The sequence below is a fragment of the Pseudophryne corroboree genome, chromosome 6 (genome assembly GCF_028390025.1).
Source record: "Pseudophryne corroboree isolate aPseCor3 chromosome 6, aPseCor3.hap2, whole genome shotgun sequence".
Lineage (NCBI taxonomy): Eukaryota > Metazoa > Chordata > Amphibia > Anura > Myobatrachidae > Pseudophryne > Pseudophryne corroboree.
In genome coordinates, this window is record NC_086449.1 from 104,827,404 (window position 1) to 104,852,048 (window position 24,645).

Genomic DNA, 24,645 nt, shown 5'->3' on the forward strand with positions numbered 1-24,645 from the left:
AATGACCTGACTCAGGCTGGCAGTGTCTGAACTGACTTCACGTGTGGCAAGTTCAAAAGGTTGCAGAACCTTGCACAACGTTGAAAGCATTCTCCACTGCGCTTGAGACAGGTGCATTCCACCTCCTATATCGTGCTCAGTTGTATAGGCTTGAATGGCCTTTTGCTGCTCCTCCAACCTCTGTAGCATATAGAGGGTTGAATTCCACCTCGTTACCACTTCTTGCTTCAGATGATGGCAGGGCAGGTTCAGGCGTTTTTGGTGGTGCTCCAGTCTTCTGTACGTGGTGCCTGTACGCCGAAAGTGTCCCGCAATTCTTCTGGCCACCGACAGCATCTCTTGCACGCCCCTCTCGTTTTTTAAATAATTCTTTACCACCAAATTCAAGGTATGTGCAAAACATGGGACGTGCTGGAATTTGCCCAGATTTAATGCACACACAATATTGCTGGCGTTGTCCGATGCCACAAATCCACAGGAGAGTCCAATTGGGGTAAGCCATTCTGCGATGATCTTCCTCAGTTGCCGTAAGAGGTTTTTAGCTGTGTGCGTATTCTGGAAAGCGGTGATACAAAGCGTAGCCTGCCTAGGAAAGAGTTGGCGTTTGCGAGATGCTGCTACTGGTACCGCCGCAGCTGTTCTTGCGGCGGGAGTCCATACATCTACCCAGTGGGCTGTCACAGTCATATAGTCCTGAGCCTGCCCTGCTCCACTTGTCCACATGTCCGTGGTTAAGTGGACATTGGGTACAACTGCATTTTTTAGGACACTGGTGAGTCTTTTTCTGAGGTCTGTGTACATTTTCGGTATCGCCTGCCTAGAGAAATGGAACCTAGATGGTATTTGGTACCGGGGACACAGTACCTCCAACAAGTCTCTAGTTGGCTCTGCAGTAATGATGGATACCGGAACCACGTTTCTCACCGCCCAGGATGCCAAGGCCTCAGTTATCCGCTTTGCAGCAGGATGACTGCTGTGATATTTCATCTTCCTCGCAAAGGACTGTTGGACAGTCAATTGCTTGGTGGAAGTAGTAAAAGTGGTCTTACGAGTACGACTTCCCCTCTGGGATGACCATCGACTCCCAGCAGCAACAACAGCAGCGCCAGCAGCAGTAGGCGTTACACGCAAGGATGCATCGGAGGAATCCCAGGCAGGAGAGGACTCGTCAGAATTGCCAGTGACATGGCCTGCAGGACTATTGGCATTCCTGGGGAAGGAGGAAATTGACACTGAGGGAGTTGGTGGGGTGGTTTGCGTGAGCTTGGTTACAAGAGGAAGGGATTTACTGGTCAGTGGACTGCTTCCGCTGTCGCCCAAAGTTTTTGAACTTGTCACTGACTTATGATGAATGCGCTGCAGGTGACGTATAAGGGAGGATGTTCCGAGGTGGTTAACGTCCTTACCCCTACTTATTACAGCTTGACAAAGGCAACACACGGCTTGACAAATGTTGTCCGCATTTCTGTTGAAATACTTCCACACCGAAGAGCTGATTTTTTTGGTATTTTCACCAGGCATGTCAATGGCCCTATTCCTCCCACGGACAACAGGTAACTCCCCGGGTGCCTGACTTAAACAAACCACCTCACCATCAGAATCCTCCTGGTCAATTTCCTCCCCAGCGCCAGCAACACCCATATCCTCCTCATCCTGGTGTACTTCAACACTGACATCTTCAATCTGACTATCAGGAACTGGACTGCGGGTGCTCCTTCCAGCACTTGCAGGGGGCGTGCAAATGGTGGAAGGCGCATGCTCTTCACGTCCAGTGTTGGGAAGGTCAGGCATCGCAAACGACACAATTGGACTCTCCTTGTGGATTTGTGATTTCGAAGAACGCACAGTTCTTTGCTGTGCTTTTGCCAGCTTGAGTCTTTTCATTTTTCTAGCGAGAGGCTGAGTGCTTCCATCCTCATGTGAAGCTGAACCACTAGCCATGAACATAGGCCAGGGCCTCAGCCGTTCCTTGCCACTCCGTGTGGTAAATGGCATATTGGCAAGTTTACGCTTCTCCTCCGACAATTTTATTTTAGATTTTTGAGTCCTTTTTTTACTGATATTTGGTGTTTTGTATTTTACATGCTCTGTACTATGACATTGGGCATCGGCCTTGGCAGACGACGTTGCTGGCATTTCATTGTCTCGGCCATGACTAGTGGCAGCAGCTTCAGCACGAGGTGGAAGTCGATCTTGATCTTTCCCTATTTTTGGAACCTCAACATTTTTGTTCTCCATATTTTAATAGGCACAACTAAAAGGCACCTCAGGTAAACAATGGAGATGGATGGATACTAGTATACTTTTGGATGGACGAGCGACTGCCGACACAGAGGTAGCTACAGCCGTGGACTACCGTACTGCGTCTGCTGCTAATATAGACTGGATGATAATGATATAAAAAATATATATATATCACTACTGCAGCCGGACAGGTATATATTATATAATGATGGACCTGCTGGACACTGTCAGCACTGCAGACTCCTAAAGTTAACTACTAGTATGAAGAAGATAGAAAAAAAATAAACACCACAGGTAGGTATACAATTATGGACGAGCGACTGCCGACACAGAGGTAGCTACAGCCGTGGACTACCGTACTGCGTCTGCTGCTAGTATAGACTGGATGATAATGATATAAAATATATATATATATATCACTACTGCAGGACAGGTATATATTATATAATGACGGACCTGCTGGACACTGTCAGCAGAATGCGTTTATAGAATAAAAACACCACACGACGAGTGTTTAACTTTTTCAGGCAGACAATCACAATATACTGGTGGTCACTGGTCACTGGTCAGTCACACTGGCAGTGGCACTCTGGCAGCAAAAGTGTGCACTGTTAATAAATATATGTACTCCTGCTATAACTGCTCCCCAGTCTCCCCCACAATTCAGCTGTGTGAGCAGTGAGCACTCAGCACAGTCAGATATACATAGATGATGCAGCACACTGAGGCTGAGCACAGATATGGTATACTGTGTCACTGTGTATCGTTTTTTTTTCAGGCAGAGAACGGATTATATTAAATAATAATAAAACTGCACTGGTGGTCACTGGTCAGTCACTAGTAAACTCTGCACTCTCTGAGTACTCCTAAGCTCCAGTAAATCAAGTGTCTCACTCTCAATATCTATTTCTATTCTAAACGGAGAGGACGCCAGCCACGTCCTCTCCCTATCAATCTCAATGCACGTGTGAAAATGGCGGCGACGCGCAGCTCCTTATATAGAATCCGAGCCTCGCGAGAATCCGACAGCGGGATGATGACGTTCGGGCGCGCTCGGGTTAACCGAGCAAGGCGGGAAGATCCGAGTCTGCCTCGGACCTGTGTAAAAAGCGTGAAGTTCGGGGGGGTTCGGTTTCCGAGAAACCGAACCCGCTTATCACTAATTATTTCCCGATCAGTCTTGCTACAGTAGCGCTAATAAATAACCCTGCGTTACGTATTAATAAGCAACCAAAAATCCCACGGAGAGACTGCTGAACTGTAACGTTATGTGGTGACTCAATATCTGTACACAGGGCGCCCCCAACTGGTCACGCCGTGCGCCTACAGCTCTGCCGGGACAGGGTGGGTGGCTCTGAAAAGAGCCTTTGGGGGGATAACAAGGAAGCGAGGCTGCTACGGCGGCTCTTCCATCACTTCTTGGCCGCAGCTTTCTTGGGCTTAGCTACCTTCTTGGCCGGGCTTTTGGCGGCTTTGGGCTTCGCCGCCTTCTTGGCTGCTTTGGGCTTCGCCGCCTTCTTGGCCGGACTCCTGGCCGCTTTCTTGGCCTTCGCGGCTTTAGGCTTCTTTGGGCTTTTGGCAGCAGCCGCTTTTGTGGGTTTCTTCACCTTCTTGGGGCTCTTGGCTGCACTCAGAGCTTTCTTGGGCTTCTTCGGGGACTTGGCCACTTTCTTTGCCGCTGGTTTCTTGGGCTTCAGGGCGGCCTTCTTGCTCTCCAGCTGATTCTTATTGAGCTTGAAGGAGCCGGAAGCGCCGGTGCCTTTCACCTGGGTGAGCGTTCCTTTGGTCACCAATCCTTTCACCCCCACTTTGATGCGACTGTTGTTCCTCTCCACATCGTAGCCTCCGGCAGCCAGTGCCTTCTTCAGGGCGGCAAGAGAAACTCCACTGCGCTCCTTGGAGGCGGCCACTGCCTTTAAGATCAGCTCGGAAACGCTGGGCCCGGAAGACTTGCCGCTTTTCTTGGCTCCCCCTGCAGCTTTCTTCGGCTGCCTCTTCTTTTTGGCTGCGCCCTCTGACGGCGGGACAGCGGCGACGGCTGGTGCAGTTTCTGCCATGTTAGCTCAACGTCACTTTAACCAACAAATGGTAATACAGCACAAGCCGCTCTCTGACGTCTTTTATATACGGTGCCTGCTGTGCTGTAATTGGCTGCTGAGCCTGGTGCGTTCTGTGCTCTCATTGGCGGAATAAGCAGTCTTTGTAAACCCTTCCCTGTCTGAGTGTAAGGGGAAATCTGCCCTCACCTTGTGTTTCCCTAACGCAGAAAAAGAGTCTTTTATAGGGCATGAGAAAAGCAGCGTGCCGCCTCTCTGCACCACACCAGTACTCCAAGGTCTCCCCTAAGCCTACACGGCCATTGCTAGCCAAGGCGCTGCAAAGAGAGCCAGGAATAGCCGCTGTCAGCTTACTTACACCTGGCTGGATCTGTCCAGCATGTAACACATCTGTACTTTTCTGCGAGGCTAAAACGTCTGATTGGGGCATTTTTCTGTCCCCCTGGCACTACATGTAACGAAGGTGATCTGGGGCTCAGTCTGTGCAGGGGTGGCAGCATTTTCAAAGACATAAAGGTGATGGTTGGGCTCCTGTACACCCGGGTGGCTAGCACAGGCAGGTTGCCCCACAGCGTATTGGCAGTCTTGTTTAGGAACTCTAGTTACTGTGACAAAAGAGAGATACCCAGCATAGTCAGCCACAGGTTAACCCTGCCTGTCTGAGATTCTCCCCGACGTGTAGAATGTTGGTGGCATTTTCCCCAAATGTTTATGAAATTACCCATACAGACATGAATGTACATTTATGCAAGATCGGTGTGTCAGAGTGAGGGCTATGGTGATCTGTTCCCATTACGAGTTCTCTTTTAAAAATCTGTTCACATTACGAGTCCTCTTAAAAATGCCAAAGTATGAGACTTTGGCATTTTTAAAAGAGGACATCGGAGCTCTATAAGAGGAATACTTCTATTCCTCCAATGTGGAATCATTATGAATATTTGTATAATTAGAGGGAAAAAGTAGGAATATTAGGGATCATTAGGGGGATAATTAGAGAGACCACTTGTAATAGTGCTAGGTGAGAGGAATGGATGAAACGAGGATAAATAGGTGAAGGGTTTAGGATGGCAATGGGAAACCTAGCAGGTGCACAGGTGTGAGGAGGAGGAGGAGGAGGAGAAGAAGAATCATTACATGGCAAGTACTAATTGCAGAATAAAAGCAGTGGATGCCATTTTCAAGAAAGTACATAATAGTCCGATGATTTAGGCATATAAATGGATGATAGACATATGTGCACACAATAGTTCTGGGGAGTAAATTTAACTGATGAAGTTTGCAGAATAAGAAGAGAGACAACAGTCACCCGAGGAGCACAGGTTCAACTAATCTTACTTTGTAAATGTACTACCGTGATAAAAGCAGGTGCTGCAGCTTCAGCTGTGAACGTCACTGACGGACAGCAGGAGAAAGATGCACCGAGACCACAAGGCTGAATGTCCAGAGCAGGCATTCCCAACCATGGTCTTCAAGGCACACTAACAGTGCAGATTTTAGTGAAATCCAGGCTGCAGCACAGATGATTAAATCAAAATAACTGAGCTACTAATTAAGTCACCTGTGCTGAAGCCTTGATATCACTAAAACCTGCACTGTTAGTGTGTCTTGAGGACCGTGGTTGGGAATGCCTGGTGTATAGAAGAGGCGGCTGCGGACCGAAGCATCAGAACCTCTTGGGGAAACATTGTGTCAGCAGAGATCCACTGTGGATGCAAATTTGTGAGGAGAAGGGCAACGCAGAGTAACAGACCAGAGTTCAACGGCATTGACCAGTGATGGAAAGCACAGGTATAGACTAGGGCAGGTCAAGAGCAGTGTTGAGAGAAGATGATCGCCGTAGAGGAATGGAAGACAAATGAGGATGGACATGAGTTATGGACAAACAGAGATGATGACTGCTAACTGAAGGGCGTGGACCAGCAGCAAGTACCATCAAGGTCTGAACCTCATCCCCACCCAATGATGGCAGGCTGGAGTAGGGTTCTAGAGCAGTGGGAGTCTGCAAAGAAACTCCAGAGCAAGTAGGGAAACCACAGAACTCGATCTGTGCCACACCAGTGGCTTTCTGCGTCTCCAAGGATGGTATAAAAAGAGAAAGAAAGAAAGAACCAGTAAAAAAAGGCAGAAAGGCCCTGCTCCTTCTTACTATGGAATGTGTGCATTGATTAAATGTCCCCATATTACTAATTATTTCTCAGCGGTAAGTAATAGCACAGTGAGGAGTCATGGGTAGTAGCACACTCACGTTGGACTCTGGAGCAGACATTGTTGGCGTGCTGCACCATCAGAAGAGGTGATAGATTATTATTGAATTAGGATTGTTTTTAATTATTATTATTTCTTCACATAAACTATGGTAAATATATATTGGCCTTAAATCCCTATGGTCCCATTTAAGAGCCTAAACTCTATTATATTATCATAAGTATAACTTTTTCTCAATTCTTTAAGAGTGTAGTTTTTTTGGACCCCTCCCTCCTCCCCAAGAACAAGCAAAATGGATATCAATAAAATACATGTGCATAAATACAAATTCAGTGATTATAATACGACAATGCACGATTGGCTGTACATGCAGGTCCTTTAGTTCTGTGTTTTATTTATTTATTTATTTTACATAGTTTCCACTGAGTAGTAGAATTGCCCATTTATGTAATCCAGATCTACAGTAGCCTTGTATTTTCTTCATGCAATGTCCCAGACATATAAGGTTTAGCTTGTGGTCTAAATGGATACATGTGCACAGATTGTATCCACAAATGTTTCAATAGGATAGTTACAATTGTATCATGCTATAATACTGTCTCCCATTAGTATCAAATCGTTTCACACATGCAGAAGTTCTTTTCATACTCAATTTTAAAGCTACCATACTTACTATATGCTAGAAAATACATAATATGTATTTATGGGTTAATAATGAAACGATTGTTATTTTAGATCAAATAGTATGCAGAGTGTTTTTTTTTTTCTTTTCTTACTGCAGTCATATATTAATATCTCCCTGGAATTAGTAGTTATAGCTTGTGTGTATATATATATATATATATATATATATATAGTATTTACTCTTTTATGTTAGTATAATACACATTCCGAAAATCTGATTATACTCAAATCTAAAGCTTCAGAATATGCTATGTAAGGGGGTATATATTTCTACTTTACAAGTACAATTGAGATGGGGAAAAAAAAGGAGAAACCAATTCTTGGCGGTCTTTTTGAAAAATCCAAGGTTTTGTCTAAACCAATCAGGTTGAAAGGCGTTTCTAAGTCCCCTAATTACAGGGCAGCAATGTGTATAAATAGAGCTGTAGAACGTCAGCTCTCCATCCATTCATTCTACAGACGTTAGAGATGGCCAGGACCAAGCAAACAGCGCGTAAGTCCACTGGCGGCAAAGCTCCCCGCAAGCAGCTGGCGACCAAAGCCGCCCGGAAGAGCGCCCCAGCTACCGGCGGTGTAAAGAAGCCTCACCGTTACCGACCCGGGACCGTTGCTCTTCGGGAGATCCGCCGCTACCAGAAGTCCACTGAGCTGCTGATCCGCAAGCTGCCCTTCCAGCGTCTGGTGCGTGAGATCGCCCAGGACTTCAAGACTGACCTGCGCTTCCAGAGCTCCGCCGTCATGGCCCTGCAAGAGGCCAGCGAGGCTTATCTGGTGGGGCTCTTCGAGGACACCAACCTGTGCGCCATCCACGCCAAGAGGGTGACCATCATGCCCAAAGACATCCAGCTGGCCCGCAGGATCCGAGGGGAGAGGGCATAGATACTCGGCACTTCCTATACACGCAACAACACAAAGGCTCTTTTCAGAGCCACCAAGTCTTTCTAAACGAGCTGCAGCATAAGTCACCCCTCAATGTCGGAGTAACAGGATGCGGATGAATCCTCCGCTCTCCACCCATAGCAGCTTCAAATGACAGGCCAAATCTATGAAGTTTACATATATAATACGATAAGCAAGCCGCAAAGTGAATAATGGAATGTTGACTGTCAAAAATTAAATATTTGGACGGACTGCTTCACAGACAGTACATCGTTACTAGTGTTCCGCCTAGATACCCTTGTACAACCTATTTTCTTCAGCAGGGATAAGAGGCTATTCTCACTTTTCAATGGTCAAATCATTTTATTTAATGCAGCTGTTTTCATTCTAGCTTTGTTACGTCACACGGAGAGAGACTATGGTTTCTCCCTCTATATACTTTATACGGATCAGCTTCCCACTCCTATAAGCGGAAGGGGCCTCATTTGCAGCATGCAGATATTGCAAAGGGAATATTCAGACTATCATTCGATTTCACCACAACAGACCAGGGCTCCTAAAGGGTAAGGGAGCGTTTATACCTTTAGCGGTTGTATGGACGGGATGTGGAGAGGAAAGCGCGGCTAGCCCGTCAGATATCGCTACAACACAAGCAATGGCAGTACACACAGCTCTCCTGGGAAGATGTGGGTGGCTCTGAAAAGAGCCTTTGTGTTGTGTGCCGGGTACATTGTTTCTGTGGTGGAAGCTGCCAGCCTCACATTACTTGCTCTTGGCCGGTTTGTGGCTCTCGGTCTTCTTGGGCAGCAGCACGGCCTGGATGTTGGGCAGAACGCCTCCCTGGGCGATGGTCACCCCACCGAGCAGCTTGTTGAGCTCTTCGTCGTTGCGCACAGCCAGCTGCAGGTGGCGGGGGATGATGCGGGTCTTCTTGTTGTCGCGGGCGGCGTTTCCGGCGAGCTCCAGGATCTCAGCCGTCAGGTACTCCAGCACCGCGGCCAGATAGACCGGGGCACCGGCTCCCACTCGCTCAGCATAGTTTCCTTTCCTCAGCAGACGGTGAACGCGACCGACTGGGAACTGGAGACCGGCCCTGGATGAGCGAGTCTTGGCCTTAGCCCGGGTCTTGCCGCCTTGTTTGCCTCTGCCGGACATGTTCAGTTCACAAAACAAAGAGTATCTTTCGACAACAAACGGAGAGGAAATGTGAGCCTGTAATACCGCCAGTGTTGCCAACTCTGAAATGAAAAACAAGCAACCGATGACTGAAAAATAAGCCCAAAACAAGCCCAAACCAATCCTAAAAAGCCCAAAAAAAAGCCCAACTCAAGTTTGTTTGTTTTTTATATATAAAAACAATTATTGTTTGTCTTATTAAAATACATATAATTGTTTATATAATCTGCCTTTAAGGTCTTTACAATGATATTTATCAGCACAAAACTGGCTTTTAAAGAATACTGGAATTTGTATAAATATTATAGTTAGAGTTGTGAATTTAAGATACTATACTTTCATGTTTCCTCTAAAGAAAAATCTCAAGTGAAAATTGCCAACTGTATATGCTGTATCTGTGGTCATTTGTATTCACTGTGAAATATTTATTCGATGCAAAGATAAAACAAATAATCTTACAACATCCAACTTTGTACTTCTATTAAATAAATAAAGAGGCCAAATCAAGGTAACAAAACAAAAGATTATTAAGACAATTCAAAATAATAAATGCATATATAAATATTAAATAGTAACTCAATACAATAAATAACAAAGGAATTACTGAGAGGTAAAGTGCATTGCAGATGGCATACTATGGGAGGTAAAGTGCATGGCACACTGTGTGAAGTATAGTGCATTGCAGATAGCACACTGGGGGTCATTCCGAGTTGTTCGCTCGTTGCAGATTTTCGCAACGGAGCGATTAAGGCAAAAATGCGCATGCGCTAAGTAATTTAGCACACAACTTAGTAGATTTACTCACGTCCGAACGAAGAATTTTCATCGTTGAAGTGATCGGAGTGTGATTGAAAGGAAGTGAGTGTTTCTGGGCGGAAACTGACCGTTTTCTGGGAGTGTGCGGAAAAACGCAGGCGTGCCAGGATAAAACGCAGGAGTGTCTGGAGAAACGGGGGAGTGGCTGGCCGAACGCAGGGCGTGTTTGTGACGTCAAACCAGGAACGAAACGGGCTGAGCTGATCGCAGTGTAGGAGTAAGTCTTGAGCTACTCAGAAACTGCTAAGAATTATTTATTCGCAATTCTGCTAATCTTTCATTCGCAATTCTGCTAAGCAAAGATACACTCCCAGAGGGCGGCGGCCTAGCGTGTGCAATGCTGCTAAAAGCAGCTAGCGAGCGAACAACTCGGAATGACCCCCACTGTGTGAGGTAAAGTGCATGGCACACGGTGTGAAGTAAAGTGCATTGCAGATGGCATACTCTGAGGTAAAGTACATAGCACACTGAATTTCAAAGGTTTTATGTAAAATGGATATAAGCAAATTCATCTGAGCTGTCTCCATCGTCTATAGAAGCTTCCATGTTATACATTCCTGAGCTGAAGCATATTGGTAGTTGGTTTAAAATCCTTGCAACAAATACCCAAGCGTCTTAAACCATATCTGACATAAAGAATACCACATAAAGTGGTCCTAAATTGCTTCACTGTTGTGTGTCTGGTCAGTGTCTTTGTTGTTGTCATTGTTAAAAACAAATTAGCCCTACTGATACACACAACCGGCAGTCGGCAACAATAGACATAATGAATGACTCATCATCATTTCTTTAAGACTCTATTCATCCACAACGTCTCACCTACAGTATGTCTGTGTGAGGATCTGTGTTATATGGATGAATGACTAATTATCTCTGAAAGTCTGTGTCAGTGATACCTAAAAATAAAAGCCCAAAAACAAGCAGCAAAAAAAAATTATAAGCCCAAAAACAAGCAACAAGCAACCACCCAAAAAAATAAGCAACCAGAAAAAAAAAACAAGCCCAATTCCGCTTGTTATAAGCTGAATTGGCAACTATGAATACCGCCCTCCTCCTATATATACACTCAGAGAGGATCAACCGCGTGCTCTGTGATTGGTTTGCTTCCTAATGAACCAATGCTGCTCAAGTTTATCCACAGACCAATCCGCAATATGTAGTGAAGGGGGTGTTAGGTACCTCCCAGTGTCACGTGACACTTCTACCCTATAGCGTTACCAGAAGCGGTGAATCTTCGTTTGCATAAGCTGCCTATAAATACAGCACCCCCGGGCTTTGTACCGCACAAATTTTCTGCATTGTGTAAAAGGACAAGTGGGTGGTAAAAATGCCTGATCCAGTAAAGTCTGCTCCAGCGCCCAAGAAAGGCTCAAAGAAAGCCGTAACCAAGACCCAGAAGAAGGATGGGAAGAAGCGTAGAAAGAGCAGGAAGGAGAGTTACGCCATTTACGTCTACAAGGTGCTGAAGCAGGTGCACCCTGACACCGGCATCTCCTCCAAGGCTATGGGCATCATGAACTCCTTTGTCAATGACATCTTTGAGCGCATTGCGGGGGAAGCTTCCCGCCTGGCTCACTACAACAAGCGCTCCACCATCACCTCCCGGGAGATCCAGACCGCCGTACGCCTGCTGCTGCCGGGAGAGTTGGCCAAGCACGCCGTGTCCGAGGGCACCAAGGCCGTCACCAAGTACACCAGCGCCAAGTAATCTCCCCTTCCTCTCCCACACGAACACAAAGGCTCTTTTAAGAGCCACCCACCTCCTCGCTAATCGGGCTGTAACTTATTATTTGCGCTGTGTCCTGTCTCCCTGAATTTGACTGAATCACAGTAATCTAGGCTGTGTTGTAGTTTCTCCATTCCTTATACATGTGCATCTTGTTAGTCGGATGCTGGGGAACTCCCCTCTAGTGTGCGAGCTAGTACAGACCCCCCTGTTGATGATTACTGCGTGCACAGCGACATTCTCTCCGCTCTCATGTACTGTAAAACACGTTCCAGATGTAGATCAGGTTTCTACAGAACTCGTCAAAGCTACAGATGCCAGGGCTTCTAAAACGCAATAGAGCGCAGCAGAAACACTGCCCGTGTAGTTGCTGTGTGACTAGCACATTATTTTCTGTCTGGTTCAAGTGATACAAACTGGATTGTTACCTTGTTAATATCGCTACTATCTCAGGCAGGATGACTTATTAAGCAACTTATTCTTGATAAACAGGTGGTTAAAAGTCGGTCTTCGAGATACTATGATATCGTTGCAAAAGTAACAACGGGATGCAAACTGCGGTGCCCCTGCTTGTACCTAGTCCATTATGACCTCACAAAATAGGATTCCCGTTTAGGCGCACACGTACCAGTGATGCTCGTTGCTGTAAAAACCGCTTCAATGGTTATTTGAGGAGTAGTAGTGATCCGGGTCGCAATGTGGGTGAGCTCTAAGGTACGGTTCAGCTGACCCAGTTGACATACTATTATTATTTACACCTAATATACAATATTTTAAGACGGCGAGAGAACATAGCTGATACGCTGGCGCTCGCTAATTAGAGATCGAAGCGAACCGAGCCTGGGTGCCAGGAATACTTTTAGCTAGGGTCACCTCAGAAGCGGCGTGCCATTGGGGGAGTGTTCCCCTACCGGGTTTTGAATTGTCCACTCCGGTTAACTTGTTTTGACCCGCCGAATTTAGCTCGGCTCTCATTGGGCCATTCCGATGCATCGCCCTCCTAGCCCAAGGCGCTGGTGTGGGTCCGACTTAATAGCGATAAACACTCTATATGTATTTGGAAAATATATTATTTATCATTTCAGGGAGAATGAAATGTCACTACTTTTCGTTAATTGGCTATAGGTGTAAGACCTTCTTTTACTATTTTACCCATACTCATTTTACTCTCGAAATGTGGGATCAAATGGATCCAATTATTTTTTTTAAACATTTATATTAGATATCTGTTCACGGAAATGAATAGAGATGACGAAGAGAAAGCTGCCACTGTATTGCGGTGTGCTAAGTCAGAAAAGGCGGACTACCCAGGTCTCCGCCTCTCCGAGTTTTAGGTCCCCCATCAGGTCCGCTCTTCCTCTTAATAAAGGGCAGCTGTGAGGCGATCAGCTCATTCTTACTGATTGCAACTCGCAAGCTGTTTGAAGATGTCAGGAAGAGGCAAAGGTGGTAAGGGACTCGGGAAAGGAGGCGCTAAGCGCCACAGGAAGGTGCTGCGGGACAACATCCAGGGCATCACGAAGCCTGCCATTCGCCGTCTCGCTCGCAGAGGTGGCGTGAAGCGCATTTCTGGCCTCATCTACGAGGAGACCCGTGGGGTGCTGAAGGTCTTTCTAGAGAATGTGATCCGGGACGCCGTCACTTACACCGAGCACGCCAAGAGGAAGACTGTCACAGCTATGGATGTGGTCTATGCTCTCAAGCGCCAGGGCCGCACTCTGTATGGTTTTGGAGGTTAAGATCTGGCTCCTCTCTTTGGCTGATCTCCTTTCCCGAAACACGCTAACAAAAGGCCCTTTTAAGGGCCACCTAGAGTACTCCTGAAACGAGCTTTATGAACATGCTGCTTTTCAAGGGAAGCGTAATGTCACAGTCAGTTCCACAATATTAACGATAGAAATACACTTCTTTCCCATCTACAAAGTCTCGCTGGATATTCAAATAATAGACGCCAGAAGTTGCCATTTACAATGCATAGACCATATAGAGCTAGAATTTTAGTCAATCTGGAATGGAAAAAGGCAGCAGCATAATTGCCTCTGTCCATTTGGATGATGCCTCCTTGTGTCTGGGTGGAATCGGTTCGATATTATGTTATGAAAAATTCTGAAGGATGTAGGTGTAATATACCGTGCATAGCCTGCGCAGGAGGTGCTGTAGCGGGGTACTCTTGATAAGATGTGGAGTTAAAACGTCACTTGTATTATGACGATGACATACTGACAGAATACATGTCCTAAAATTCAAGTATAGTGTATTAAGGCACAGCTGTGAATGTTTCTCCAAGTGTAGTTTATATATAATCTGTTACAACGACCTCTTGAACAATTATTAAGTAGGCAAGCTTACTTGCCAACGACTCTGATACAGGGGAATAGAAACTGCACAGAACCATTTGTCTCTACTGGAGGTTCTCTTTCTGGTATAGCAATCTCCCTGTTATTGTGTAGCTAGTGTTCTCAAAAAGTGCAAACAAACATTAAAAGGATACTTGCTTTTCAGCAGCTACCCTGCAGACTGTTCACCACAGGGAATGGTGAGTGTTCGAGTACACAGGAAGGAAGCATGCCGCTATTGTGAGCGGCCTGAGGTAGGAAGCAGGACATCCAGGTATTATTTCTAGTGATGAGCACCGGAAATTTTTCGGGTTTTGGTTTTGGGTTCGGTTCCGCGGCCGTGTTTTGGGTTCGAACGCGTTTTGGCAAAACCTCACCAAATTTTTTTTGTCGGATTCGGGTGTGTTTTGGATTCGGGTGTTTTTTTCAAAAAACCCTAAAAAACAGCTTAAATCATAGAATTTGGGGGTCATTTTGATCCCAAAGTATTATTAACCTCAATAAGCATAATTTCCACTCATTTTCAGTCTATTCTGAACACCTCACAATATTATTTTTAGTCCTAAAATTTGCACCGAGGTCGCTGGATGACTAAGCTCAGCGACCCAAGTGGCCGACACAAACACCTGGCCCATCTAGGAGTGGCACTGCAGTGTCACGCAGGATGGCCCTTCAAAAAACTACTCCCCAAACAGCACATGACGCAAAGAAGAAAAAAAAGAGGCGCAATGAGGTAGCTGTGTGACTAAGATAAGCGACCCTAGTGTCCGACACAAACACCTGGCCCATCTAGGAGTGGCACTGCAGTGTCACGCAGGATGGCCCTTCCAAAAAACACCCCCCAAACAGCACATGACGCAAAGAAAAAAAGAGGCGCAATGAGGTAGCTGTGTGACTAAGATAAGCGACCCAAGTGGCCGACACAAACACCTGGCCCATCTAGGAGTGGCACTGCAGTGTCACGCAGGATGGCCCTTCCAAAAAACACCCCCAAACAGCACATGACGCAAAGAAAAAAAGAGGCGCAATGAGGTAGCTGTGTGACTAAGATAAGCGACCCAAGTGGCCGACACAAACACCTGGCCCATCTAGGAGTGGCACTGCAGTGTCACGCAGGATGGCCCTTCCAAAAAACACCCCCCAAACAGCACATGACGCAAAGAAGAAAAAAAGAGGCGCAATGAGGTAGCTGTGTGACTAAGATAAGCGACCCAAGTGGCCGACACAAACACCTGGCCCATCTAGGAGTGTCACTGCAGTGTCACGCAGGATGGCCCTTCCAAAAACTACTCCCCAAACAGCACATGACGCAAAGAAAAATGAAAGAAAAAAGAGGTGCAAGATGGAATTGTCCTTGGGCCCTCCCACCCACCCTTATGTTGTATAAACAGGACATGCACACTTTAACCAACCCATCATTTCATTGACAGGGTCTGCCACACGACTGTGACTGAAATGACGGGTTGGTTTGGACCCCCACCAAAAAAGAAGCAATTAATCTCTCCTTGCACAAACTGGCTCTACAGAGTCAAGATGTCCACCTCATCATCATCCTCCGATATATCACCGTGTACATCCCCCTCCTCACAGATTATCAATTCGTCCCCACTGGAATCCACCATCTCAGCTCCCTGTGTACTTTGTGGAGGCAATTGCTGCTGGTCAATGTCTCCACGGAGGAATTGATTATAATTCATTTTAATGAACATCATCTTCTCCACATTTTCTGGATGTAACCTCGTACGCCGATTGCTGACAAGGTGAGCGGCTGCACTAAACACTCTTTCGTAGTACACACTTGTGGGAGGGCAACTTAGGTAGAATAAAGCTAGTTTGTGCAAGGGCCTCCAAATTGCCTCTTTTTCCTGCCAGTATAAGTACGGACTGTCTGACGTGCCTACTTGGATGCGGTCACTCATATAATCCTCCACCATTCTTTCAATGGGGAGAGAATCATATGCACTGACAGTAGACGACATGTCCGTAATCGTTGTCAGGTCCTTCAGTCCGGACCAGATGTCAGCATCAGCAGTCGCTCCAGACTGCCCTGCATCACCGCCAGAGGGTGGGCTCGGAATTCTGAGCCTTTTCCTCGCACCCCCAGTTGCGGGAGAATGTGAAGGAGGAGATGTTGACAGGTCGCGTTCCGCTTGACTTGACAATTTTGTCACCAGCAGTTCTTTGAACCCCTGCAGACTTGTGTCTGCCGGAAAGAGAGATCCAAGGTAGGTTTTAAATCTAGGATCGAGCACGGTGGCCAAAATGTAGTGCTCTGATTTCAACAGATTGACCACCCGTGAATCCTTGTTAAGCGAATTAAGGGCTCCATCCACAAGTCCCACATGCCTAGCGGAATCGCTCTGTGTTAGCTCCTCCTTCAATGTCTCCAGCTTCTTCTGCAAAAGCCTGATGAGGGGAATGACCTGACTCAGGCTGGCAGTGTCTGAACTGACTTCACGTGTGGCAAGTTCAAAAGGTTGCAGAACCTTGCACAACGTTGAAAGCATTCTCCACTGCGCTTGAGACAGGTGCATTCCACCTCCTATATCGTGCTCAGTTGTATAGGCTTGAATGGCCTTTTGCTGCTCCTCCAACCTCTGTAGCATATAGAGGGTTGAATTCCACCTCGTTACCACTTCTTGCTTCAGATGATGGCAGGGCAGGTTCAGGCGTTTTTGGTGGTGCTCCAGTCTTCTGTACGTGGTGCCTGTACGCCGAAAGTGTCCCGCAATTCTTCTGGCCACCGACAGCATCTCTTGCACGCCCCTCTCGTTTTTTAAATAATTCTTTACCACCAAATTCAAGGTATGTGCAAAACATGGGACGTGCTGGAATTTGCCCAGATTTAATGCACACACAATATTGCTGGCGTTGTCCGATGCCACAAATCCACAGGAGAGTCCAATTGGGGTAAGCCATTCTGCGATGATCTTCCTCAGTTGCCGTAAGAGGTTTTTAGCTGTGTGCGTATTCTGGAAAGCGGTGATACAAAGCGTAGCCTGCCTAGGAAAGAGTTGGCGTTTGCGAGATGCTGCTACTGGTACCGCCGCAGCTGTTCTTGCGGCGGGAGTCCATACATCTACCCAGTGGGCTGTCACAGTCATATAGTCCTGAGCCTGCCCTGCTCCACTTGTCCACATGTCCGTGGTTAAGTGGACATTGGGTACAACTGCATTTTTTAGGACACTGGTGAGTCTTTTTCTGAGGTCTGTGTACATTTTCGGTATCGCCTGCCTAGAGAAATGGAACCTAGATGGTATTTGGTACCGGGGACACAGTGCCTCCAACAAGTCTCTAGTTGGCTCTGCAGTAATGATGGATACCGGAACCACGTTTCTCACCGCCCAGGATGCCAAGGCCTCAGTTATCCGCTTTGCAGCAGGATGACTGCTGTGATATTTCATCTTCCTCGCAAAGGACTGTTGGACAGTCAATTGCTTGGTGGAAGTAGTAAAAGTAGTCTTACGAGTACGACTTCCCCTCTGGGATGACCATCGACTCCCAGCAGCAACAACAGCAGCGCCAGCAGCAGTAGGCGTTACACGCAAGGATGCATCGGAGGAATCCCAGGCAGGAGAGGACTCGTCAGAATTGCCAGTGACATGGCCTGCAGGACTATTGGCATTCCTGGGGAAGGAGGAAATTGACACTGAGGGAGTTGGTGGGGTGGTTTGCGTGAGCTTGGTTACAAGAGGAAGGGATTTACTGGTCAGTGGACTGCTTCCGCTGTCGCCCAAAGTTTTTGAACTTGTCACTGACTTATGATGAATGCGCTGCAGGTGACGTATAAGGGAGGATGTTCCGAGGTGGTTAACGTCCTTACCCCTACTTATTACAGCTTGACAAAGGCAACACACGGCTTGACAAATGTTGTCCGCATTTCTGTTGAAATACTTCCACACCGAAGAGCTGATTTTTTTGGTATTTTCACCAGGCATGTCAATGGCCCTATTCCTCCCACGGACAACAGGTAACTCCCCGGGTGCCTGACTTAAACAAACCACCTCACCATCAGAATCCTCCTGGTCAATTTCCTCCCCAGCGCCAGCAACACCCATATCCTCCTCATCCTGGTGTACTTCAACACTGACATCTTCAATCTGACTATCAGGAACTGGACTGCGGGTGCTCCTTCCAGCACTTGCAGGGGGCGTGCAAATGGTGGAAGGCGCATGCTCTTCACGTCCAGTGTTGGGAAGGTCAGGCATCGCAAACGACACAATTGGACTCTCCTTGTGGATTTGTGATTTCGAAGAACGCACAGTTCTTTGCTGTGCTTTTGCCAGCTTGAGTCTTTTCATTTTTCTAGCGAGAGGCTGAGTGCTTCCATCCTCATGTGAAGCTGAACCACTAGCCATGAACATAGGCCAGGGCCTCAGCCGTTCCTTGCCACTCCGTGTGGTAAATGGCATATTGGCAAGTTTACGCTTCTCCTCCGACAATTTTATTTTAGATTTTTGAGTCCTTTTTTTACTGATATTTGGTGTTTTGTATTTTACATGCTCTGTACTATGACATTGGGCATCGGCCTTGGCAGACGACGTTGCTGGCATTTCATTGTCTCGGCCATGACTAGTGGCAGCAGCTTCAGCACGAGGTGGAAGTCGATCTTGATCTTTCCCTATTTTTGGAACCTCAACATTTTTGTTCTCCATATTTTAATAGGCACAACTAAAAGGCACCTCAGGTAAACAATGGAGATGGATGGATACTAGTATACTTTTGGATGGACGAGCGACTGCCGACACAGAGGTAGCTACAGCCGTGGACTACCGTACTGCGTCTGCTGCTAATATAGACTGGATGATAATGATATAAAAAATATATATATATCACTACTGCAGCCGGACAGGTATATATTATATAATGATGGACCTGCTGGACACTGTCAGCACTGCAGACTCCTAAAGTTAACTACTAGTATGAAGAAGATAGAAAAAAAATAAACACCACAGGTAGGTATACAATTATGGACGAGCGACTGCCGACACAGAGGTAGCTACAGCCGTGGACTACCGTACTGCGTCTGCTGCTAGTATAGACTGGATGATAATGATATAAAATATATATATATATATCACTACTGCAGGACAGGTATATATTATATAATGACGGACCTGCTGGACACTGTCAGCAGAATGCGTTTATAGAATAAAAACACCACACGACGAGTGTTTAACTTTTTCAGGCAGACAATCACAATATACTGGTGGTCACTGGTCACTGGTCAGTCACACTGGCAGTGGCACTCTGGCAGCAAAAGTGTGCACTGTTAATAAATATATGTACTCCTGCTATAACTGCTCCCCAGTCTCCCCCACAATTCAGCTGTGTGAGCAGTGAGCACACAGCACAGTCAGATATACATAGATGATGCAGCACACTGAGGCTGAGCACAGATATGGTATACTGTGTCACTGTGTATCGTTTTTTTTTCAGGCAGAGAACGGATTATATTAAATAATAATAAAACTGCACTGGTGGTCACTGGTCAGTCACTAGTAAACTCTGCACTCTCTGAGTACTCCTAAGCTCCAGTAAATCAAGTGTCTCACTCTCAATATCTATTTCTATTCTAAACGGAGAGGACGCCAGCCACGTCCTCTCCCTATCAATCTCAATGCACGTGTGAAAATGGCGGCGACGCGCAGCTCCTTATATAGAATCCGAGCCTCGCGAGAATCCGACAGCGGGATGATGACGTTCGGGCGCGCTCGGGTTAACCGAGCAAGGCGGGAAGATCCGAGTCTGCCTCGGACCCGTGTAAAAAGCGTGAAGTTCGGGGAGGTTCGGTTTCCGAGAAACCGAACCCGCTTATCACTAATTATTTCCCGATCAGTCTTGCTACAGTAGCGCTAATAAATAACCCTGCGTTACGTATTAATAAGCAACCAAAAATCCCACGGAGAGACTGCTGAACTGTAACGTTATGTGGTGACTCAATATCTGTACACAGGGCGCCCCCAACTGGTCACGCCGTGCGCCTACAGCTCTGCCGGGACAGGGTGGGTGGCTCTGAAAAGAGCCTTTGGGGGGATAACAAGGAAGCGAGGCTGCTACGGCGGCTCTTCCATCACTTCTTGGCCGCAGCTTTCTTGGGCTTAGCTACCTTCTTGGCCGGGCTTTTGGCGGCTTTGGGCTTCGCCGCCTTCTTGGCCGGACTCTTGGCTGCTTTGGGCTTCGCCGCCTTCTTGGCCGGACTCCTGGCCGCTTTCTTGGCCTTCGCGGCTTTAGGCTTCTTTGGGCTTTTGGCAGCAGCCGCTTTTGTGGGTTTCTTCACCTTCTTGGGGCTCTTGGCTGCACTCGGAGCTTTCTTGGGCTTCTTCGGGGACTTGGCCACTTTCTTTGCCGCTGGTTTCTTGGGCTTCAGGGCGGCCTTCTTGCTCTCCAGCTGATTCTTATTGAGCTTGAAGGAGCCGGAAGCGCCGGTGCCTTTCACCTGGGTGAGCGTTCCTTTGGTCACCAATCCTTTCACCCCCACTTTGATGCGACTGTTGTTCCTCTCCACATCGTAGCCTCCGGCAGCCAGTGCCTTCTTCAGGGCGGCAAGAGAAACTCCACTGCGCTCCTTGGAGGCGGCCACTGCCTTTAAGATCAGCTCGGAAACGCTGGGCCCGGAAGACTTGCCGCTTTTCTTGGCTCCCCCTGCAGCTTTCTTCGGCTGCCTCTTCTTTTTGGCTGCGCCCTCTGACGGCGGGACAGCGGCGACGGCTGGTGCAGTTTCTGCCATGTTAGCTCAACGTCACTTTAACCAACAAATGGTAATACAGCACAAGCCGCTCTCTGACGTCTTTTATATACGGTGCCTGCTGTGCTGTAATTGGCTGCTGAGCCTGGTGCGTTCTGTGCTCTCATTGGCGGAATAAGCAGTCTTTGTAAACCCTTCCCTGTCTGAGTGTAAGGGGAAATCTGCCCTCACCTTGTGTTTCCCTAACGCAGAAAAAGAGTCTTTTATAGGGCATGAGAAAAGCAGCGTGCCGCCTCTCTGCACCACACCAGTACTCCAAGGTCTCCCCTAAGCCTACACGGCCATTGCTAGCCAAGGCGCTGCAAAGAGAGCCAGGAATAGCCGCTGTCAGCTTACTTACACCTGGCTGGATCTGTCCAGCATGTAACACATCTGTACTTTTCTGCGAGGCTAAAACGTCTGATTGGGGCATTTTTCTGTCCCCCTGGCACTACATGTAACGAAGGTGATCTGGGGCTCAGTCTGTGCAGGGGTGGCAGCATTTTCAAAGACATAAAGGTGATGGTTGGGCTCCTGTACACCCGGGTGGCTAGCACAGGCAGGTTGCCCCACAGCGTATTGGCAGTCTTGTTTAGGAACTCTAGTTACTGTGACAAAAGAGAGATACCCAGCATAGTCAGCCACAGGTTAACCCTGCCTGTCTGAGATTCTCCCCGACGTGTAGAATGTTGGTGGCATTTTCCCCAAATGTTTATGAAATTACCCATACAGACATGAATGTACATTTATGCAAGATCGGTGTGTCAGAGTGAGGGCTATGGTGATCTGTTCCCATTACGAGTTCTCTTTTAAAAATCTGTTCACATTACGAGTACTCTTTTAAAAATGCCAAAGTATGAGACTTTGGCATTTTTAAAAGAGGACATCGGAGCTCTATAAGAGGAATACTTCTATTCCTCCCATGTGGAATCATTATGAATATTTGTATAATTAGAGGGAAAAAGTAGGAATATTAGGGATCATTAGGGGGATAATTAGAGAGACCACTTGTAATAGTGCTAGGTGAGAGGAATGGATGAAACGAGGATAAATAGGTGAAGGGTTTAGGATGGCAATGGGAAACCTAGCAGGTGCACAGGTGTGAGGAGGAGGAGGAGGAGGAGAAGAAGAATCATTACATGGCAAGTACTAATTGCAGAATAAAAGCAGTGGATGCCATTTTCAAGAAAGTACATAATAGTCCGATGATTTAGGCATATAAATGGATGATAGACATATGTGCACACAATAGTTCTGGGGAGTAAATTTAACTGATGAAGTTTGCAGAATAAGAAGAGAGACAACAGTCACCCGAGGAGCACAGGTTCAACTAATCTTACTTTGTAAATGTACTACCGTGATAAAAGCAGGTGCTGCAGCTTGAGCTGTGAACGTCACTGACGGACAGCAGGAGAAAGATGCACCGAGACCACAAGGCTGAATGTCCAGAGCAGGCATTCCCAACCATGGTCTTCAAGGCACACTAACAGTGCAGATTTTAGTGAAATCCAGGCTGCAGCACAGATGATTAAATCAAAATAACTGAGCTACTAATTAAGTCACCTGTGCTGAAGCCTTGATATCACTAAAACCTGCACTGTTAGTGTGTCTTGAGGACCGTGGTTGGGAATGCCTGGTGTATAGAAGAGGCGGCTGCGGACCGAAGCATCAGAACCTCTTGGGGAAACATTGTGTCAGCAGAGATCCACTGTGGATGCAAATTTGTGAGGAGAAGGGCAACGCAGAGTAACAGACCAGAGTTCAACGGCATTGACCAGTGATGGAAAGCACAGGTATAGACTAGGGCAGGTCAAGAGCAGTGTTGAGAGAAGATGATCGCCGTAGAGGAATGGAAGACAAATGAGGATGGACATGAGTTATGGACAAACAGAGATGATGACTGCTAACTGAAGGGCGTGGACCAGCAGCAAGTACCATCAAGGTCTGAACCTCATCCCCACCCAATGATGGCAGGCTGGAGTAGGGTTCTAGAGCAGTGGGAGTCTGCAAAGAAACTCCAGAGCAAGTAGGGAAACCACAGAACTCGATCTGTGCCACACCAGTGGCTTTCTGCGTCTCCAAGGATGGTATAAAAAGAGAAAGAAAGAAAGAACCAGTAAAAAAAGGCAGAAAGGCCCTGCTCCTTCTTACTATGGAATGTGTGCATTGATTAAATGTCCCCATATTACTAATTATTTCTCAGCGGTAAGTAATAGCACAGTGAGGAGTCATGGGTAGTAGCACACTCACGTTGGACTCTGGAGCAGACATTGTTGGCGTGCTGCACCATCAGAAGAGGTGATAGATTATTATTGAATTAGGATTGTTTTTAATTATTATTATTTCTTCACATAAACTATGGTAAATATATATTGGCCTTAAATCCCTATGGTCCCATTTAAGAGCCTAAACTCTATTATATTATCATAAGTATAACTTTTTCTCAATTCTTTAAGAGTGTAGTTTTTTTGGACCCCTCCCTCCTCCCCAAGAACAAGCAAAATGGATATCAATAAAATACATGTGCATAAATACAAATTCAGTGATTATAATAGGACAATGCACGATTGGCTGTACATGCAGGTCCTTTAGTTCTGTGTTTTATTTATTTATTTATTTTACATAGTTTCCACTGAGTAGTAGAATTGCCCATTTATGTAATCCAGATCTACAGTAGCCTTGTATTTTCTTCATGCAATGTCCCAGACATATAAGGTTTAGCTTGTGGTCTAAATGGATACATGTGCACAGATTGTATCCACAAATGTTTCAATAGGATAGTTACAATTGTATCATGCTATAATACTGTCTCCCATTAGTATCAAATCGTTTCACACATGCAGAAGTTCTTTTCATACTCAATTTTAAAGCTACCATACTTACTATATGCTAGAAAATACATAATATGTATTTATGGGTTAATAATGAAACGATTGTTATTTTAGATCAAATAGTATGCAGAGTGTTTTTTTTTTCTTTTCTTACTGCAGTCATATATTAATATCTCCCTGGAATTAGTAGTTATAGCTTGTATATATATATATATATATATATATATATATATATATAGTATTTACTCTTTTATGTTAGTATAATACACATTCCGAAAATCTGATTATACTCAAATCTAAAGCTTCAGAATATGCTATGTAAGGGGGTATATATTTCTACTTTACAAGTACAATTGAGATGGGGGAAAAAAAGGAGAAACCAATTCTTGGCGGTCTTTTTGAAAAATCCAAGGTTTTGTCTAAACCAATCAGGTTGAAAGGCGTTTCTAAGTCCCCTAATTACAGGGCAGCAATGTGTATAAATAGAGCTGTAGAACGTCAGCTCTCCATCCATTCATTCTACAGACGTTAGAGATGGCCAGGACCAAGCAAACAGCGCGTAAGTCCACTGGCGGCAAAGCTCCCCGCAAGCAGCTGGCGACCAAAGCCGCCCGGAAGAGCGCCCCAGCTACCGGCGGTGTAAAGAAGCCTCACCGTTACCGACCCGGGACCGTTGCTCTTCGGGAGATCCGCCGCTACCAGAAGTCCACTGAGCTGCTGATCCGCAAGCTGCCCTTCCAGCGTCTGGTGCGTGAGATCGCCCAGGACTTCAAGACTGACCTGCGCTTCCAGAGCTCCGCCGTCATGGCCCTGCAAGAGGCCAGCGAGGCTTATCTGGTGGGGCTCTTCGAGGACACCAACCTGTGCGCCATCCACGCCAAGAGGGTGACCATCATGCCCAAAGACATCCAGCTGGCCCGCAGGATCCGAGGGGAGAGGGCATAGATACTCGGCACTTCCTATA

The 24,645-nt window shown here is 46.5% G+C and overlaps 7 protein-coding genes across 7 annotated transcripts; 4 read left to right on the forward strand and 3 right to left on the reverse strand.

Moving 5' to 3' along the window:
- Window positions 1-3,656: 3,656 nt before the first annotated feature.
- Window positions 3,657-4,322, reverse strand: LOC134934907 (histone H1C-like). The gene has a single exon (XM_063930243.1). The coding sequence runs from the start codon at window positions 4,299-4,301 to the stop codon at window positions 3,657-3,659; it is 645 nt and encodes a 214-aa protein (XP_063786313.1). The 5' UTR covers window positions 4,302-4,322.
- A 3,336-nt stretch (window positions 4,323-7,658) lies between these two features.
- Window positions 7,659-8,069, forward strand: LOC134934908 (histone H3). Its single transcript, XM_063930244.1, has one exon. It carries the CDS (start codon window positions 7,659-7,661, stop codon window positions 8,067-8,069), a length of 411 nt encoding a protein of 136 aa, XP_063786314.1.
- Window positions 8,070-8,763: 694 nt separating this feature from the next.
- Window positions 8,764-9,224, reverse strand: LOC134934910 (histone H2A type 1-like). The gene has a single exon (XM_063930246.1). It carries the CDS (start codon window positions 9,222-9,224, stop codon window positions 8,832-8,834), a length of 393 nt encoding a protein of 130 aa, XP_063786316.1. The 3' UTR covers window positions 8,764-8,831.
- Window positions 9,225-11,388: 2,164 nt separating this feature from the next.
- LOC134934911 (histone H2B 1.1-like) lies at window positions 11,389-11,796 on the forward strand. Its single transcript, XM_063930247.1, has one exon. The coding sequence runs from the start codon at window positions 11,389-11,391 to the stop codon at window positions 11,767-11,769; it is 381 nt and encodes a 126-aa protein (XP_063786317.1). The 3' UTR covers window positions 11,770-11,796.
- Window positions 11,797-13,214: 1,418 nt separating this feature from the next.
- Window positions 13,215-13,526, forward strand: LOC134934402 (histone H4). Its single transcript, XM_063929848.1, has one exon. The coding sequence runs from the start codon at window positions 13,215-13,217 to the stop codon at window positions 13,524-13,526; it is 312 nt and encodes a 103-aa protein (XP_063785918.1).
- A 6,670-nt stretch (window positions 13,527-20,196) lies between these two features.
- LOC134934403 (histone H1B-like) lies at window positions 20,197-20,874 on the reverse strand. The gene has a single exon (XM_063929849.1). It carries the CDS (start codon window positions 20,851-20,853, stop codon window positions 20,197-20,199), a length of 657 nt encoding a protein of 218 aa, XP_063785919.1. The 5' UTR covers window positions 20,854-20,874.
- Window positions 20,875-24,215: 3,341 nt separating this feature from the next.
- LOC134934909 (histone H3) lies at window positions 24,216-24,626 on the forward strand. Its single transcript, XM_063930245.1, has one exon. The coding sequence runs from the start codon at window positions 24,216-24,218 to the stop codon at window positions 24,624-24,626; it is 411 nt and encodes a 136-aa protein (XP_063786315.1).
- The last annotated feature ends 19 nt before the right edge of the window (window positions 24,627-24,645 follow it).